This window comes from Pithys albifrons, chromosome 2 (genome assembly GCF_047495875.1).
Source record: "Pithys albifrons albifrons isolate INPA30051 chromosome 2, PitAlb_v1, whole genome shotgun sequence".
NCBI classification, from domain to species: domain Eukaryota; kingdom Metazoa; phylum Chordata; class Aves; order Passeriformes; family Thamnophilidae; genus Pithys; species Pithys albifrons.
The window spans coordinates 75,894,206-75,909,780 of record NC_092459.1 but is presented as its reverse complement, the minus strand read 5'-3'; the positions used below and the strand labels follow the sequence as shown (position 1 = coordinate 75,909,780).

General features: G+C 36.0%; 1 protein-coding gene across 2 annotated transcripts in view; it reads right to left on the bottom strand.

The window, feature by feature from the left end:
• Nucleotides 1-1,613: 1,613 nt before the first annotated feature.
• The window catches only part of MAP3K21 (mitogen-activated protein kinase kinase kinase 21), a 42,117-nt gene continuing 28,155 nt past the window's right edge, over nucleotides 1,614-15,575 (bottom strand). Inside the window, exons 5-11 of one of the 2 annotated variants that reach the window (XM_071549558.1) lie at nucleotides 14,070-14,310; nucleotides 11,982-12,104; nucleotides 9,338-9,454; nucleotides 8,630-8,780; nucleotides 7,510-7,604; nucleotides 5,376-6,161; nucleotides 1,614-4,853 (exon numbers count right to left, since the gene is read on the bottom strand). In XM_071549558.1, the coding sequence (XP_071405659.1) occupies nucleotides 4,429-4,853; nucleotides 5,376-6,161; nucleotides 7,510-7,604; nucleotides 8,630-8,780; nucleotides 9,338-9,454; nucleotides 11,982-12,104; nucleotides 14,070-14,310 (1,938 nt within the window). In that variant the 3' untranslated portion in view covers nucleotides 1,614-4,428. The remainder of the gene's footprint in view (nucleotides 4,854-5,375; nucleotides 6,162-7,509; nucleotides 7,605-8,629; nucleotides 8,781-9,337; nucleotides 9,455-11,981; nucleotides 12,105-14,069; nucleotides 14,311-15,575) is intronic. The other variant, XM_071549559.1, reaches the window with a different exon arrangement.

Sequence of the window (15,575 nt, the reverse complement as noted above, 5' to 3'; positions counted from 1 at the left end):
GACCGGGTGAAGAGAGAGAGAGGCTCTTCTCAAAGCTGTCCAGTGACAGGACAAGAGACAATGGGCACAAACAAAATAACCAGGAAACAAAACCCCCACAACCCACAAATGAACACAAACACCCCAAAAACCTCAACCCCCCCCCCCCCATAAACAAAAAATCCAAAACCAACAGGAAATTCGATCCCAGCGTGAGAAAATGTTTTTACTATGTGGGTGGTCAAACACTGGAACAGATTTCTTAGAGAAGCTGTGGAGTCTCCATCTGTGGAAATAACCAGAACTTCAACGCACATGGTCTTGGGCAACCTGCTCTATCAGAAGGGCTTGGACTGTTTCATCTCCAGAGGTCTCTTCCAACCTAAATGATCCTGTGATACAGAAAAGTAAAACCATCCTATTCTGTTCTCCGGTTTATTAGATCAAAAGGTACTTCTTTTGGTTAATGAAACCATTTTATCAAAACTACCTAAACCAAGGATACTGAATTCCTAACAGCATGGAGATAACTGACACATATTTGTTTTGTTCACATTTATTTATGTTAGAACCATTACACATTTGCAAGGACTCTGGCCTTAATTTAGAATGTCCAATACTGCAATCTTAAGCATCACCAACTATATAAAAAATGTATTAGACAACAGTCTCATTATCTCCTCAAAATGAATACACCATAGTGATCTGACTAGTTACATTGAAAAGGAAGATGGTTACTAAGAATGGGATCTTTTCCATTACTCTACACTTGTATGCAGATCTTAATATTACCGTTATAACTGTATATAAAAATAAACTGTCATCTGGGCTCAATACTGACACTCACAGGCCATGCTATGTAGCCAGCCTCACTGAAAGCTCTGCATAGGCATGTCTTTCTAAGACTGGGCTTGCAACGTTATAAATTCAATATAATTCCATTTGAATTTCACTGCACCATTACAGACTTGGCTGTATCTTGCCTATTGCTGCTGGGCAAATGGATACTTCCTCTTCCTAAATGGAAGATGAGCCATGATGGGGGAAGAGGGAAGCTCACGAAAGAAGGTGTTAGAAAATATTATAAGGAAAATACTGGCTTCATTTCCCTAAAAAAAAACCAAACAAAAAACCAACACAACAACAACAAAAAAAAAAAAAACCGCCACCAAATCAAAATAACACACACACACCTCCCCCAAATAAACAAAAATCCCCAAAGTACCAAATCCCCCAACCAACAAACCTTCCCAACAAAAACCCCACAACAGAAGAGTGTTATTCCTTACCTGTATTCTTGATGCTGAATAAAATGCTGAGTTTATGTCCATCGCTCCACCTCCACTAACATACCCAGCCAACATTGTAAAAAGCATCAAAAGACATGCTATGGTCACATGAAAGAAAAAACAAGCTTATGCCATATGCTTCAGCTCACATCAAGTGCAGGAAATTACAGGAATGTTCATGTTACTGTACTGGATAATTAATCTTAGAGTAACAACTGCATTATAATGTTCCAAGAACAGGCTGGCTAGAGTTTATAGCTCCTGGTTATTCACCAGAGAACTCCTTTGTATGTGTTAAGAAAGCATTAAAATATGTTTTTCAAAAAAATTCAGATCACTTTGCAATACAGTAGCTACAAAACATTTATTTTTTAAATAAAACATTTAAATCATCAGGTTTTGTAAAACGGAATATCAAGTGTTTATCTTAATCTTTGTAGTGTAAGCACCTTCAGTTTTATGCTAAAACAATCAACATAAATTATTATTTGGTCAGGCTTACTAACCTATATTGAAATAAATATCCTTTAACCAAGACAGCTCACTTAGTGCATACCAGATTCTCATAACTTTACAGAAAGTTTCTCTGGTGACAAGTGAAATATAGACTGTGATACCATGATAGAAATAATTTTTTTCTTTTTGTCTTTTTAATTACAGTGAAGACTGGCCTATAAATTTAAACTATAAAAATAATTACAAAGCACTACGGACTATAGCTTAAAAAAATTGCATCGCATCAGAGAAATATCTGAGATGGCTTACTCAAACTGCCTCAGAACAAGAGATGGAATACAAACTTCTAAATTCCTTTGAATGCACTGGGCTGGCCATATCATATGTCCCAGTCTTCCCAATCTTCTGGGAAATTATCCACTGAACAGGAATAGAAATCTTCATTTAATTGCAAGAGAGATAAGCCACTAATAAGTGAAAATAATACAGCTCAAAGGGCTTTTTATGCTGATACTACTGATTGCAAAACATGGGGCACAAAATTCGACACTTAAAATTATATAATCCTTAAAAATATGGAACAGAACTTAACAGAAGTTTACAAGTCAATATACTTCAGCACCTGAGATTTTCCTGTAGAAAGCCAAAGATACTTTCTTCAGAAACATGTAATAAAATCAGCTTATTTTCTCTCAGTGTTACACAGGAATAACATCAAGAAAGAGTTGAATTACACATAATCCTCCAAAATTCTAACTACGCCTTGAAGGCAAAACTGCTATCAAGCTATACTTTTAAAATTTGATTCATTATTTCATTTTACAAAAACATTTTGTTTTAAAACTGGAATAGACAATCTATTAAAGTGTTCTGGCAAAATCAGAGTTTAAAGGAAAGACAAAACATGTGACTTGAATCATGTTGACAAAAAACTAAGAATACTGAAACAGAAACAGGTTTGAAGAAAATGTAACTTAATAATCTGCCAAGCAAGCATTTAGATTTACAGACAACTAGTGGTTTTGTCTTTACTTTTAGTAAACTAATACTTTAAGGAAATCCTTTTCTGTATTCACTTTGAGAGCTAGGAAGTTGCATTTTCTGTGTTCTGCTCTGTGTGATTAAGACCTCATGATTTAATTTTTATAATTGTATGTCATCTTCAAGGAAGACACTACTGCATACCAGTCTTAGAACAGAAACTTTCTTTTTTAATCCCTTGGCTTTGAAGCTTTAAGCAATTGTGTATCTGTTTAACAACTGAGCTCCCAAAAGCAAAGGAGAAGAAAACACTTAAAACAAAGGTCTTAAAAGAGTATTCTGATGGGAATATAGTAGTTTTAGTCTAACATTATCTAATTTTATTTATGAAATCTGTTTAAATGTCAAATTATCTGCAAAATTAAGATTTCAAATCCTGGAAAATGAGGGATGTCCCTTTAATTCTAAAAATGTTTTCATCAGGGAAAGTATACTGTACATTTTGTTTTATTTAATCATTCACTTAGTGATACTGTGAAAAATTAAACTACCAATGTTATCAAGGCTAAATGTTCCTCCCTCCACAATTAACTACTTGGAATTTTCTGGAACTTTTCTATCACTGAAAACCAGTCAAGCACATCTGGTTTTATCCTTTAATTTTTAAATGAGTAAGCAGGCACTCAGTAGTACCTTAGGAAGAAAAGCTACAGAGATTATACTGAAAGATTTCATATTAAGTTACAGCAGTTTGAAAACTAAGTGCAATAAAATGCACCACTTGCTCACTTAAAACCAACTATCCTTATAACCCACCATCTTTCTTCAATACAAGGTGCAGGAGAGTTTAGAAAACAAGAAGTGAGGGGAAACCCCTCCACCACAAACAAAAAATTCAAACCCAAGTATATTGCTTTCAGTGCAAACACTGTAGTCTTCAAAAGGTTAAGAGTACAAATATTTACGTTCCAGTGTATCCCTACCTACAAGGAATGTTGTTTCACATTACAAAGTATGTCAAATACCTTTACTCCAATCGCAATACTAAAGTTTACTCTCCCAAATCGATAAGGTGGCTGAAACCGAAATGTTTATATAAGCAGTGTAACTTTCTGGAGAAACTAATGAACACAGTTGAAAGTTCTCACAAAACCCAAGGGCAAAGACTGCAAATTTAGCTGCTAGTACTTAACCAATTTCAGTGTCAAATGCCAACAAGCAATCACCTCCTTAATGAGCAGTGAACAGAGCCTCCTGTACCAGCACCTTAAATCCTCTGTACCCCTCCCTAAACCCACGGGCCACAGAGGCAAGCTGCAGGAAACAGCTTCTTAGGCGAAACTCTTCTTGACAGAACACACCCTTGCTTTGTGTCATTTGTTTTTATCATGTGCAAAAGTTAAAATTTCTAGCAAAACCTCTCAGACCTAAAGAAAACGTTTGTGACACTGCAAAGGGAGGTGGGCATGTTATTTTAGTTGTTCAAAATATACTTATGAAGTTCACCTAGAATACTGTTTTTGCAGCATTGTGCTTTTAGAGTAACTAGCTGGCATTCCAAGGAAGATTTGAAAAAGGTACCTACTACACTTATTTAATTAGGTGCCCCTTTTAATAATTTTGGTACTTTTTGTCACAGTACATCAGAAAACAGCAGCACAAAGCATTAGACAGACGTATTTGTTCCCCTTTAAGAAGCAAACATTTTTAAAATGAAAGGCACTCATGACAGAAACTCTCTCTCCAGTTCATATATAGATGGCCGACAAGTTTTGCTCTTCATTCTACATAAAGGCACAGTACAGTCTCTGTTTTGACCTTCCACATCAATATCAAGTAATGAGGGCATGTGGCAGTTAGTTCTTTCCTCAGTATCTGGCAAGAAGTTGACATCTGGATCTATGTTGCCCTCTAAACATTCATTGTCTTTAGAGTTTGGTTTAATAATACGGGGAATAATCTGCCATGCATCGATTTTGCTTCTTAGAGAAGAAGGTCGAGGCCTTGCTATAATATTGACGGTGCTTTGCTTTTCAGTTGGAACAGCACTGGGATTGTTTCTTCGTTGAAGAGATGGAGAGTGCAGAGCTCCAGTAACTGACAGAACTGGTAGTCTGGAGACATCATTGGTTGAAGCAACTCCGTTAGCTAGGAGAAAGTCCAAAAACAAAAATGCCAATTTAAACTATGTGACTACTTGAATTCTTTGCCATTTGTAAAACTGGGTTGCCATAAAAACTAGTGGCTTTTTTTCCTATCAGAAAAATAACAAGGCTTGTACATTTGTGGGGAATTTCCTAAGACAAGACCAGTGGTGCTCAAGTAACCTGCTTGCATCTATGCTCTCTGCTACTGGCCATCACAATTTATTTTTTATTGCCACAAAAGAGATGTACAGGGAAAGCACTAACCCCTCAGGAGTGGGATGAACATTAACATTGGAATAAAGCCCCATGAATTTGTCCAGTTACTGTGAGGAATTACACATGCATAGAGTACCATAAGGGATATTACATTTAAGCCATCACAGAACCACCGGTATTGAAATTTAGAACTTCTTTTCAAAAACTCATTGATCATGAACTTATACAGATTTAGAGACTTTATTTTCAGCTTAAATTTTTATCAACAGCTTGACTTAAGCATTCATGTAAGTTCTTAATTACGCACCTGTGGTCTGAAAATGGTTCCCATCTGATAAGGTTCGTCGGTGACCCAATACACTTAACTTTGTGGAGGAATCTTTTGGCATGTGTTGAGATTCTTTTCTCAGACCAGGATTAAAAGGCTGATTTTTCAATCGAGTAGAAACTGTGTTGGGAGCCAGCTGTAACCTCTGTTCTCTCTTACTTTCAGGAGTTTGAGATGAGAAGTCATCACTGGAACTACGTTGACCACAATCACCAAGCACAGTGCTTACAAAAGCATCTTCGCTGTCAGATTGAAGTAGGCATTTTGTGGAAATGGAGGGCATAGAGAGCAGATTCACAGTATTTGCAGCTGGATTTAGGGATGGAATATTTGTTTCGTCTTTCTTGGCCTGCAGTCGTGTAGGGCTGGCACTCCTGCGCAATTTTGAAGCACGCTGAAATATTCCATCACGCTTCTTCTTCTCTTCTTTAGGTAGGAGTTCATCCGGACCCTGTGACTTGTTCAGCTCTCTAATATCTAAGCCCAGGGCAACAGATGCAAGGAGGACAGCACACCCATACAGCACAGAATCAGTCTTCTTTTTGTGCAGTGTCCTGCTCAGACTGTTTGTAGGTGTCATTTGTGGAGTACTATTTGTAGAACTAGCAGAGGTTCCTTCTTCAAAGCTCTCATGTTCTACTGTATTTTCTCCCTGATCGTCTTTCCAAAGAGGTAGATTAATATAGGCCTGATTGGGCAACTTAATTGGCTTTGGTCTTTTACTGTCCAAACCTTCAGGGATATGTTTCTTGTCAGTACAGACACCTGTAAAACATCACAGTATTCTTTGAGATTGCAATTTAACTGATTTGCTATTGCACATCTGCATATGTGTGTCATTATTGCCTTTCAACTGCACAAGTATTAATCTTGACGGATACTGTAAAACATCTTTAGATGCTGTCAGAAGCTCAGACTCACACTGTGAGATGCAGAAACACATCCTATGCCTAAACTTCATGTTTGCAACACTTTGGTAGTGCTTTCCCAATAACACAGAAAATATATCTATGTATGAATTACAAAGAAGTATTTTGCTGTACACAAACTGCCAGGTAAGATCTAGAACATATTCTTTACAACATTTTCAATTAAGCTGTGTTCCAAAATCCAGTCAGTTACTAGAAATTTTTGCAATTAATTCCTTAAGTCATGGTGATCTGATGTAAAATGTATAAGCAAATATTTGAAATTCAAATATGTAAACTTTGTATAGGGGGTTTAGTAGTAAGCCAATAAATCTATAAAACTACTATTTGTAAAGTTTTGATTTACACCCCTCTACTAGTACACATGAAGATGAAAATGCCTTTTTCCAGCAGTGTCCCAGCAGCTTACCATCTTCTGTTCCAGCTGGCATAAATTCAGCTACTAGTATGGACACAAGTTATATCACAGTTTTTTCCCTGACACTAGTAACTTAATGTTCTCAGATAAGAAGATCTGCAGCATACAAAGTGTGCACAAATTTGAAAATTATTTTGAGTATTTTATAGCCACAGCGCATTATAGCAATGGACATAAAAAGCAATGTGCAGCTATTATGTTCCTGATCCTCAGAGGCTTAAGTATAGTTTTCCTTGTGATTTGACCTGTAAATAGCCAAATGTTGCCTAAGCAGCTTTAGCCTTTGAAATCTATACAGTCTTTCTTGAAACTTTAGAGAATAAGTCTCATTCAAAAAAGGAGGGAACTAATATCAGGGAATACACATCAGGACTTACAGGTTTTTAAACAACTATATTTTTTCAACAAAAAAATGGGCAGAGCCCACTAAGAACATCATTAATGATCATTTGAATGTCAATACAATTACTGATTTAAATTCTTTTTAAAAGAAATGAGAAAGTGATGACTGTAGAAGTCATAGAGAGATGAGCCTGCTACTCAAAAACGTGGAAAAGGTCTCTGTGTGGTACTGCTCACAGACCAAGTATATTTCTTAGCTGCCAATGATGGAAATGTAAAGATGCTAACACTTGCATTTTTACAGATCTACTCTTCCAATAATCTGCATAATCCTCGAGGAAATCAAGCAATACAATTTATAACACTGGAGGTAAACTTAATGCCATCATATGACAACTTTCACTTTTTCAAAGATAGCTCTTACCTTGGTCGACAAATAGTGAAGCTAAGGGAACACCCTTGTGATTTTTCATTAAAACAGTTGACCAAGGGTTGCTGCCATCTGAAAGGGGTCTTACCCTGCAATAACAATAGTTATTTTGATATTACAGAGGATATCGTGCTTATATATACTTTGTGAGAAAATTACTTTTTCTTTTCAAACTATATACATGTAATACATCACTTGAAAACAGTAAAGCTTTCCAAAGATAAAAAAGAAATATGTAATAGCAAAGACTCATATGATTATAAATGCATATATGCTTTATGTCAGGTACTCCTCATATGACAAAAATTTCACCCCTAAAAAGACAGCCAATGAAAACTGGGCCTTGACTACCCATTGAACAATGCAAGTTGGTGAAAACTTGGATAAAAGTTTCATTGTGTCAAAGAAATGATGTGAATATTGGAACTTTATTAAACATAGTGTGTCAAAGAAATGATGGGAATATTGGAAGTTTATTAAACATAGTTACTTTAAAGCCACAAAAGTATTATGAAGTCAGTTTCAATAGATGGTCTGGAACTAATTCCTAACACAGCTAAATGAGTATATACTATAAGTAAAAAGGAAAAGGATTTCTTACTTCAGAAAAGCTGCTAACCACTACTTTTGAGCCATCAAAAAAAATCTGAGAGTAAATTGTTCAACTGATTTTCAGAACCCTTTCACACTGTCAGCATAAATGATGGTGCTTGTGTAAATTGTGCCTCACCTATGCAAAATCAGTCACCCTTACTTAATGATACTGCAAGTGCCCACTGGAGTCATGCTTGCAGTTCCTCAAGTTAATGTGAGGAGGGGCAAGAAAGACAGGCCATGAATGTCTGGTATGCACTAGCATCCCAGTATGTTCCAAGTCTCAGAAGACAAAGGGTAATAGATAAGAGTCACAAAAACTTGAAGATAATTAGGTGTTTCATCCTCAAGTCTAAGTGGGGGGGAGCTACTCATTATTAATGTAGTTTCTAAATTAAAAGATAGGAGTTTTCACTGTAACTAGAGACTGCAGAACTCCTTGCACTCACTACCTACGCCAATGATTCAGTTACCAAGAATGCTTCAGTATTACCAAACAAACAAAATGTAGTAGACATACTTGTCCTTACAATCTGCACGATCCTTTATTTGAACTGAACTTGGTCCCCACGTACAACCTTTCTTTTTAAAACTTCTTTTCACATCTTCAAACTCTTCTTGGTGATAAGTTGTGCTCCTTCCCCAGGTTCTGTTGCTTTCATCTGAAGTCACTAAAGGTTAGATTTAAAAACACAAACAAACCCCAAGCACATAAATACTATTTCTAAAACCAAAATATTTTGGCAGAACAATATTTTCTCCACTGCAACATCATTTTGACACAGTAACACACAAAGGAGTAGAAAAAAATTGAGGTGGTTTTTTTCTCTTTTACAAAAACCAGCACACAAATTGCACTGATCCAAAAAGATGAGCAAGCAAGAAAAGTAATTTATGAGCTTACAAGCAACCCAGATTAAAGATAAAGCAGCAGAGCAATCATATTTTCCATGCTTCCTTTAATTGAGACTCTTACATTTAGATAATTCAGACAAGTGAGTTAGACTGAGCACTTAAATTCCAATGAACAGAACATATACTGTGGAACAACTGGTATCAAAAGAAACAGAATATTCCAATTGTGACCATGATTAACATTTTCTTTCTCACCACACCAAAACAAATTATACTTTTAAAGTGCCTAATCTCCATTAAATGCTTAGTCTGTCACTGTCTCAATTGATAAATCAAAGAGAACCAGCACCTTTAAAACATAACAAAATCTTGCCTTTTTTTATAACCCCACTGGGAAGTTCATATTCACTTGTGATATCTACATCTTGCTGGTACACATATACACTGTTTCTTCGGCCATTAGCTGTGTGTGTATCTGTTTTGGGAATCACTGAGAAAAAAATTAAGAGAACGTAGTAGAGATCTTAGTCAAGTTGACTTCAGAAATGGAACTGTTTCCCTCATATTTTTATCTTTGGGTCATAAAGCCTGGATCCTTAAAGGCATTAAGCATCTTCTGAGGGTGGGGTTTTACTGCAGGGTTTAAAGGATCCTCTTTCTAGGAACAGACCTGGGAAGGTAGATTTTCACATAGGACTGACTAACTGAAGCAGTAGCTTGCTGTCAACATGGTAGGTTAACAGCTATGATGAAGAGACCTAAGATAAAACCAATGCAGCCAGTTACAACAGCATGACAAATGAGGTGGCATTTACAGGCCCATGGTTCTGCTGCTCCTTCACTGCACAGTATTCTCTTCCTTCCTCACTGCACACCTCTTGCCAGCACAGCTTACCTTGTAGCATGGCATTACACTTGCCCTCTTTACATTCCAATTTTCAACCCATTCCAGAACCTATGGATTATATATCTTAGTGGTTTCCCTCCTCCCTCTAAAACCCCTTTCAAAATCAGCAGAACTTGTTTTAATAACAAATAAAGTAGATTTTTTTAACTTAAAGAACTTCTAGATTTGAAACCTAGACTCACTCATGACAAAGTGAAGCAATCAAGTAACCAGCTGTTTTAAGTGCCTGTTCATATCACCTGTATTTGAGCAAGTCATCTTGAAACAAAGACACTTTGAAGTTAAATCAAGATAAAACATTATTGTGGGAAAGAGAACTTATTTTGCACAGGTGCAGATGGGTGTGGAAGCTAAACTGTTTCACCTAATACTCCTGAGAGATCTGATAAGCTTTTTGGTAAAACCTAGGGATTCAAACTGAGAAGCAGACATGAACTTCTGTTAAAGGAGATCCTTTATGTTGTTCCATATGTTCATGTCCTATCAGTATAAATGCCTGCCCAAATTAAAAAAAAATTCCTCAGCGAACTTAGCACAAATGCAAGGAGTGGCATCACTATAGCTTATACAAGGCTATGCATTAAAAAAAAATCCCAACAAGCAACAGAAAAAAATAACCCAAACAGAAAAGTCAAGTTTTCAGAATCATGCCAATACCTGACACTTTCTTCATTTCCAACATTTTCTTGCAGACCAAGAAGAAACAAAGATAAAATGAGATGTTCTAGTTTATATCTAATTATGACATTTTACTAAGAAAAGCCTTCCTTATCTTTCTGCAATAAATAAACAAGCAACCAGAAAAACCCATCACACTGAGGTCACAAAACCATTGACAAAGCAGATACTGTGTCAGCTAACTTCTGAAAAAGACGTTAATTGATTTTCCTTCCATCTCAAATTTCATTAAGAAAAGCAAGACAGGGTTTGTCCACCTCTCCTTTATCCACAACATATGGACAAGTAAACATTTTTAGCCCAGTGAACTGTATCTTTTATAGTTCAAACAAATAATGAAGTTACTGCCAATGAAGACATGACTTCTCCCCTTTAGACATTAATAATGAAAAGGATTTCATAAGGCAGAAGTGTTCCAAAGGAGATGACAGATCTGATTTCTATTCAAACTTTAAACAAAGTTTCAGGCTGAATTAAAAAAATCAATCAATCAATCAATCAATCAATCTTTAAAGTAGCTACAGAACAGTACACAGAAAAAAAACCCTCATGCATTTCTATTTCCCCTTCTCCTTATTTACATCTGACAGAGCCAGATGGTGAAGTAACTTCCCTTACAGGTGACTACACCTGCAAGAGAGGATAGCCACCATCCACAAGCAATCAGCTGGGACAGGTTCCACTGATTTCATAAAAAGAGAGAAGTTTAAGGCATTACTTGCTGAATATCGATAATTACACAATCTACCTTGCACAAGACGTCAGACAGTACAAATGCAAACCATGAATCCTGTAGGAACTGTTTTCGGTCTCTACCTCTGTCATTCCCAAATATAAATGTGTGCTTCACTGTAACAGTTCAGTTTTCTCCCATATTCATGGTACAGGAGCATGAACATAGCTTCCCTTCTGTCATCAGTAAACATAATAATGTAGACCCACAAACATGACCATAATTTTATTTTTGTTTCTTTTTCTTGTTTTCAAAAAACCTAAACCAAGATTTCTTCTGGTTTTTTACCTGCTTAAACCTTGCTTCTCTTTTGACGTAATAAAGTTTGGTTATTCCCTTACTCTCTGAACCTTTCTTTTACTTTATCAACTCCAATACCTAAAAAAACTTCTTTCCCATCTTATTTGGGTTCTAAACATGATACTTCGCCTTTTGTCATAAACTTTTGATTTGTCATTGTTTTATCCCAGTCAGTTTACAAATCCAGAAGTCATTAAATAAAGACATGATTTAAAGCATTCACAATCATTCTGAATTACTGAAAATTATTTAGCATTTTACAATTTAGAAGTTGCAATTGTTAGAACAAAGTAAGAGATGTGGAAATCAGACATAAATCTGCCTGGAATTTGATACCACTATCAGCATTTCAGAAAGTGTAAGTAACATTCTCTATTGATCCAATGAGTGGAGACTTACATTGTATAGCTCGAAGACGAGGAATTATTGTGGGGCTACTTGATGGACTAGAGCTGTTACTGTTCAAACTCCTCCTTTTATCCAGATTGGGGGATGCCTGCACTGTTATTTTGTGCTGGAAATCTGTAAGAGAGTAAAACAAATCAGTTTAAATATCTGAATAAAAAACTCTTCAGAAGAATATGCTGCTGTACTTCTTAAAACAAAGTTATATAATGATTTAGACTTGACAGTACAAGAAAAAAGTCATATTAAAAACACAGAAAAACTCTGACTCCTAGTGTAACAATTGAGTCAAACAGGCACCTTCATCTGATAAGTCTGAAGTAACATCAACAAAAGTTGGTAGGTCCAAGTGGACCCAATCTGAGACACATCCACATCACAAGCTGTTATTCCATCTTGTTGGTTGTCACAGGGGGAAAGAAAAATTTCTGTAGTTCATCTCAAATCAATCGATATTTATGGCAATAAAATTTGGCTCAGTTTTTTAAACACGTAATTCATATACACCATAAAAAGAAGCACTAACAAAGAATCACAAACTCACAGACTATTCTGAGTTGGAAGGGACCCACAAGGATCATTGAGTCCAACTCTTAAGTCAATGGCCCACACAGGGGATTGAACCCATGACCTTGGCATTATTACAACCAGGTTTTAGCCAACTGAGCTATTCTCAGGGTCAAAGTCACATCCATCCACGTGTCAGAAAAACATGACAGCAAATGACGGAAGTAGAAATATTCATAGCAAAGTAGTAAAAAAAAAAGAACAACAAATATTAACAAGTAGGAAGAAAATTATGAAATTAAATTTGACAATATGCCCCTTTACAATCCCCATCATCAGTGCAATTATATTGTACACTGTTCTTACAAGAGAATTGCCTCAAGGATGAATTCATCTGGATATTCTTCATAACAAGGACCTAAATAGTATTCTGAAGGAAACTGTTAATTTTATCACTTTTTCAAGTTAAATATAAGAACTGGAAACAAAGGATCACATATTTAGTTTATGCTTGTGATCCAGCATAAGCCAATTTAACATGTTTGCCTGTGAGATTGTAGGGTGATTTTTATCTTATTTGCTCGTATTTTTAAAGTAAGGAAAAATAAGCTTATTTCACTTATGCTGAAATAGTACTCTAAATGTACTTACTGCCCTCTGTCTCCTTCCAACTACCAGAGAGCTATGATTTGGTCCTGTGTTAGCACAGCATTAAGTTCTTAGTGCACTTGTAATAAACTGATAGACTTGACCTGGAAGCCACTGAAAGGAAGCCCATCAACATCAGGATGCTGGTACCACTAATGAAGGCTTTCCAATCATTGATAAAACCTTGAGTTCGCATAGTGCTATCTTGTGGCAGCATTAAAATGGCACCACTAAATCAGTCCCTGACAATTTAAAGAACCTAACTCTCTCCAAACATGCCACCTTTGCAAAGGGGGCATTGTAATCCATTCATGGGTGGAATGAAACGCTCTAACATTCAAATTATACCATATTTGTATTCTGAAATAATCTGCTGCTGCTGTGAGAGTGCTTTCTTGAAAGAAATAAGGCACTGAAGATTGTAACTGCTGTGTTGTATTTGTGACTGCAATAAGCATGAAATTTGGACCTCCTGCACCTGTATCCCCTGCCTTTACCAAGTGCTGGTTTTCTGCTCAGTAATTACAAGTTTAGGGCAAATAACACTAATATTTGATCATGTTAGAAAGTTCTGGAATGTAGTTAAAAGGTACTTTTCTGTCTGCACAGAAACAATGATAACAAATATCTGAACTTTGAAACCGTCTTAAATCATGTGGCTCCCATGCTAGTAACCCTTCCCTCCAGATACAATGAACAGCTGAATCAAGTGAAACATTCTTCCAGCTGAAATGAGGACTATTCCACAAGAATATGATATGTGAAAGTTGTTTCCTTGCGGGAAATTCTTATCAAATCCTGTTGTATATTATGGTAGAATGGTATAGCAATGAACTAAAGTAGTAGCCAACACTGAAAACATGAACCATGGAACTGAAGCCTACATATTTGTCTCAGGTATTGTGAACTTGAAGAAAAATTACAAACCTGAAGGCAAACTAATTCTGTGTCCATCTTTAAGTTTTAACCGGCTTCTTTTAAACTTCCCCTTCCTCTTCTTTACATTTGGTTTCTCCTGATTTAACTGGAATATCATGATATTCAGTTCACGCTCCAGTACATCGATCTCACGTTCTGCTAACTGTTGCTCCCGGCGCTTAAGTAATTCTTCTTGAGATTTTTGCTGAAGAGCAGCTCTTGTCAGCTCCTCTTCTCGTGATCGAAGCTCCTGAAGATAACAGCCACAAAAATGAAACTCAGTAATAATGAGAGAGTATAAAAGGATATATAAAGTGAACAGTAGGTTGCATTTCCTGATTTATTTTCATGATGCACTATACACATGTAACATGCACATACAACCTTCTGAATAAGCCAAGATTCTGTATTCAGAATCAAGCATCATACACATTTCCTTTTAATTTGAGTCACTTTACATAAGGCATCTAAGCAGTGGCAATAGGGTGAACATATGCAATTAAAGATTATCTGCTTACAGACTTGCAGAAAATGTTCTCCAAGTACTTCACATCAGAAACTCTTGCACAGCATGAGGGCTTCTCTTAGACATCTCCTATGCATTAACATAAAGCCAATGACCTGACGAATACACAAATTACTGGCTTTATCTTAAATTCTCTAACCTTTCCTGTTTTTCAGCCATATATTAAGTAGCGCTTTTCTATCTCGAAAAGCAATCAGTATTACACTGAATGAGGATTAGTGTAATAGGATAAACTAAGTCATACGAAGAAGACAGCTGTTTCTTAATTAAAATCTAGCAGGTATCTAACATCAAATAGCTACTAACCACAATTACAACACACAGACTCGTCAACCATCACTCTCAAAATAGTTGTTCTTTTTTTAAAAAAAAATATTTATTTATTTTAAATCTTGGGAAAGGAAAAGCTTCAGTAAGGGAGCTAGTTAATTTTTTAGGGTAAATAAACATCCAAAGCTTAACAGCTGAAAACTACCATCTTAAAATTATCTTAATCTTCCGATTCCAAAAATCTGTCAAAATACATTTGAAATTTAAGACCTTCCTAATTTTAGACCTTCCTTCATGTCATGGGGCAGGAAGCAGACTTATCCAGAATCATATAGGAAAAGGAGAACTAGATGTGACTCATACTGCATGTTTCTCACCACATAATTTTTTCCTATGCTTGTGTAAATTCTACCTGTATTGAAATGAAAATTCAAATGAAAACAGAAAAGCATAATTTGAAATAAAGCTATGCTAAAAGTTCAAGATACCTAAGAATCTTATTTCTATTTTAAATAAATTAATGTTGTCACTATACAATTCTGTAATTGTGGTGTTGCTTGGATTTTTTTGTTTGTTTGTCTTTGTTTTGTTTTTATTTCAGAGCAGACTGCCTACCTCTGCTGGTGCCCAGCAGTGTTGTGTGCCAGGGGAATTCTTTATTGCATACAATGAAAGCGAAGAAACAAACTCTTTTCCCTTTTTAACTCCTATTTTGCCTT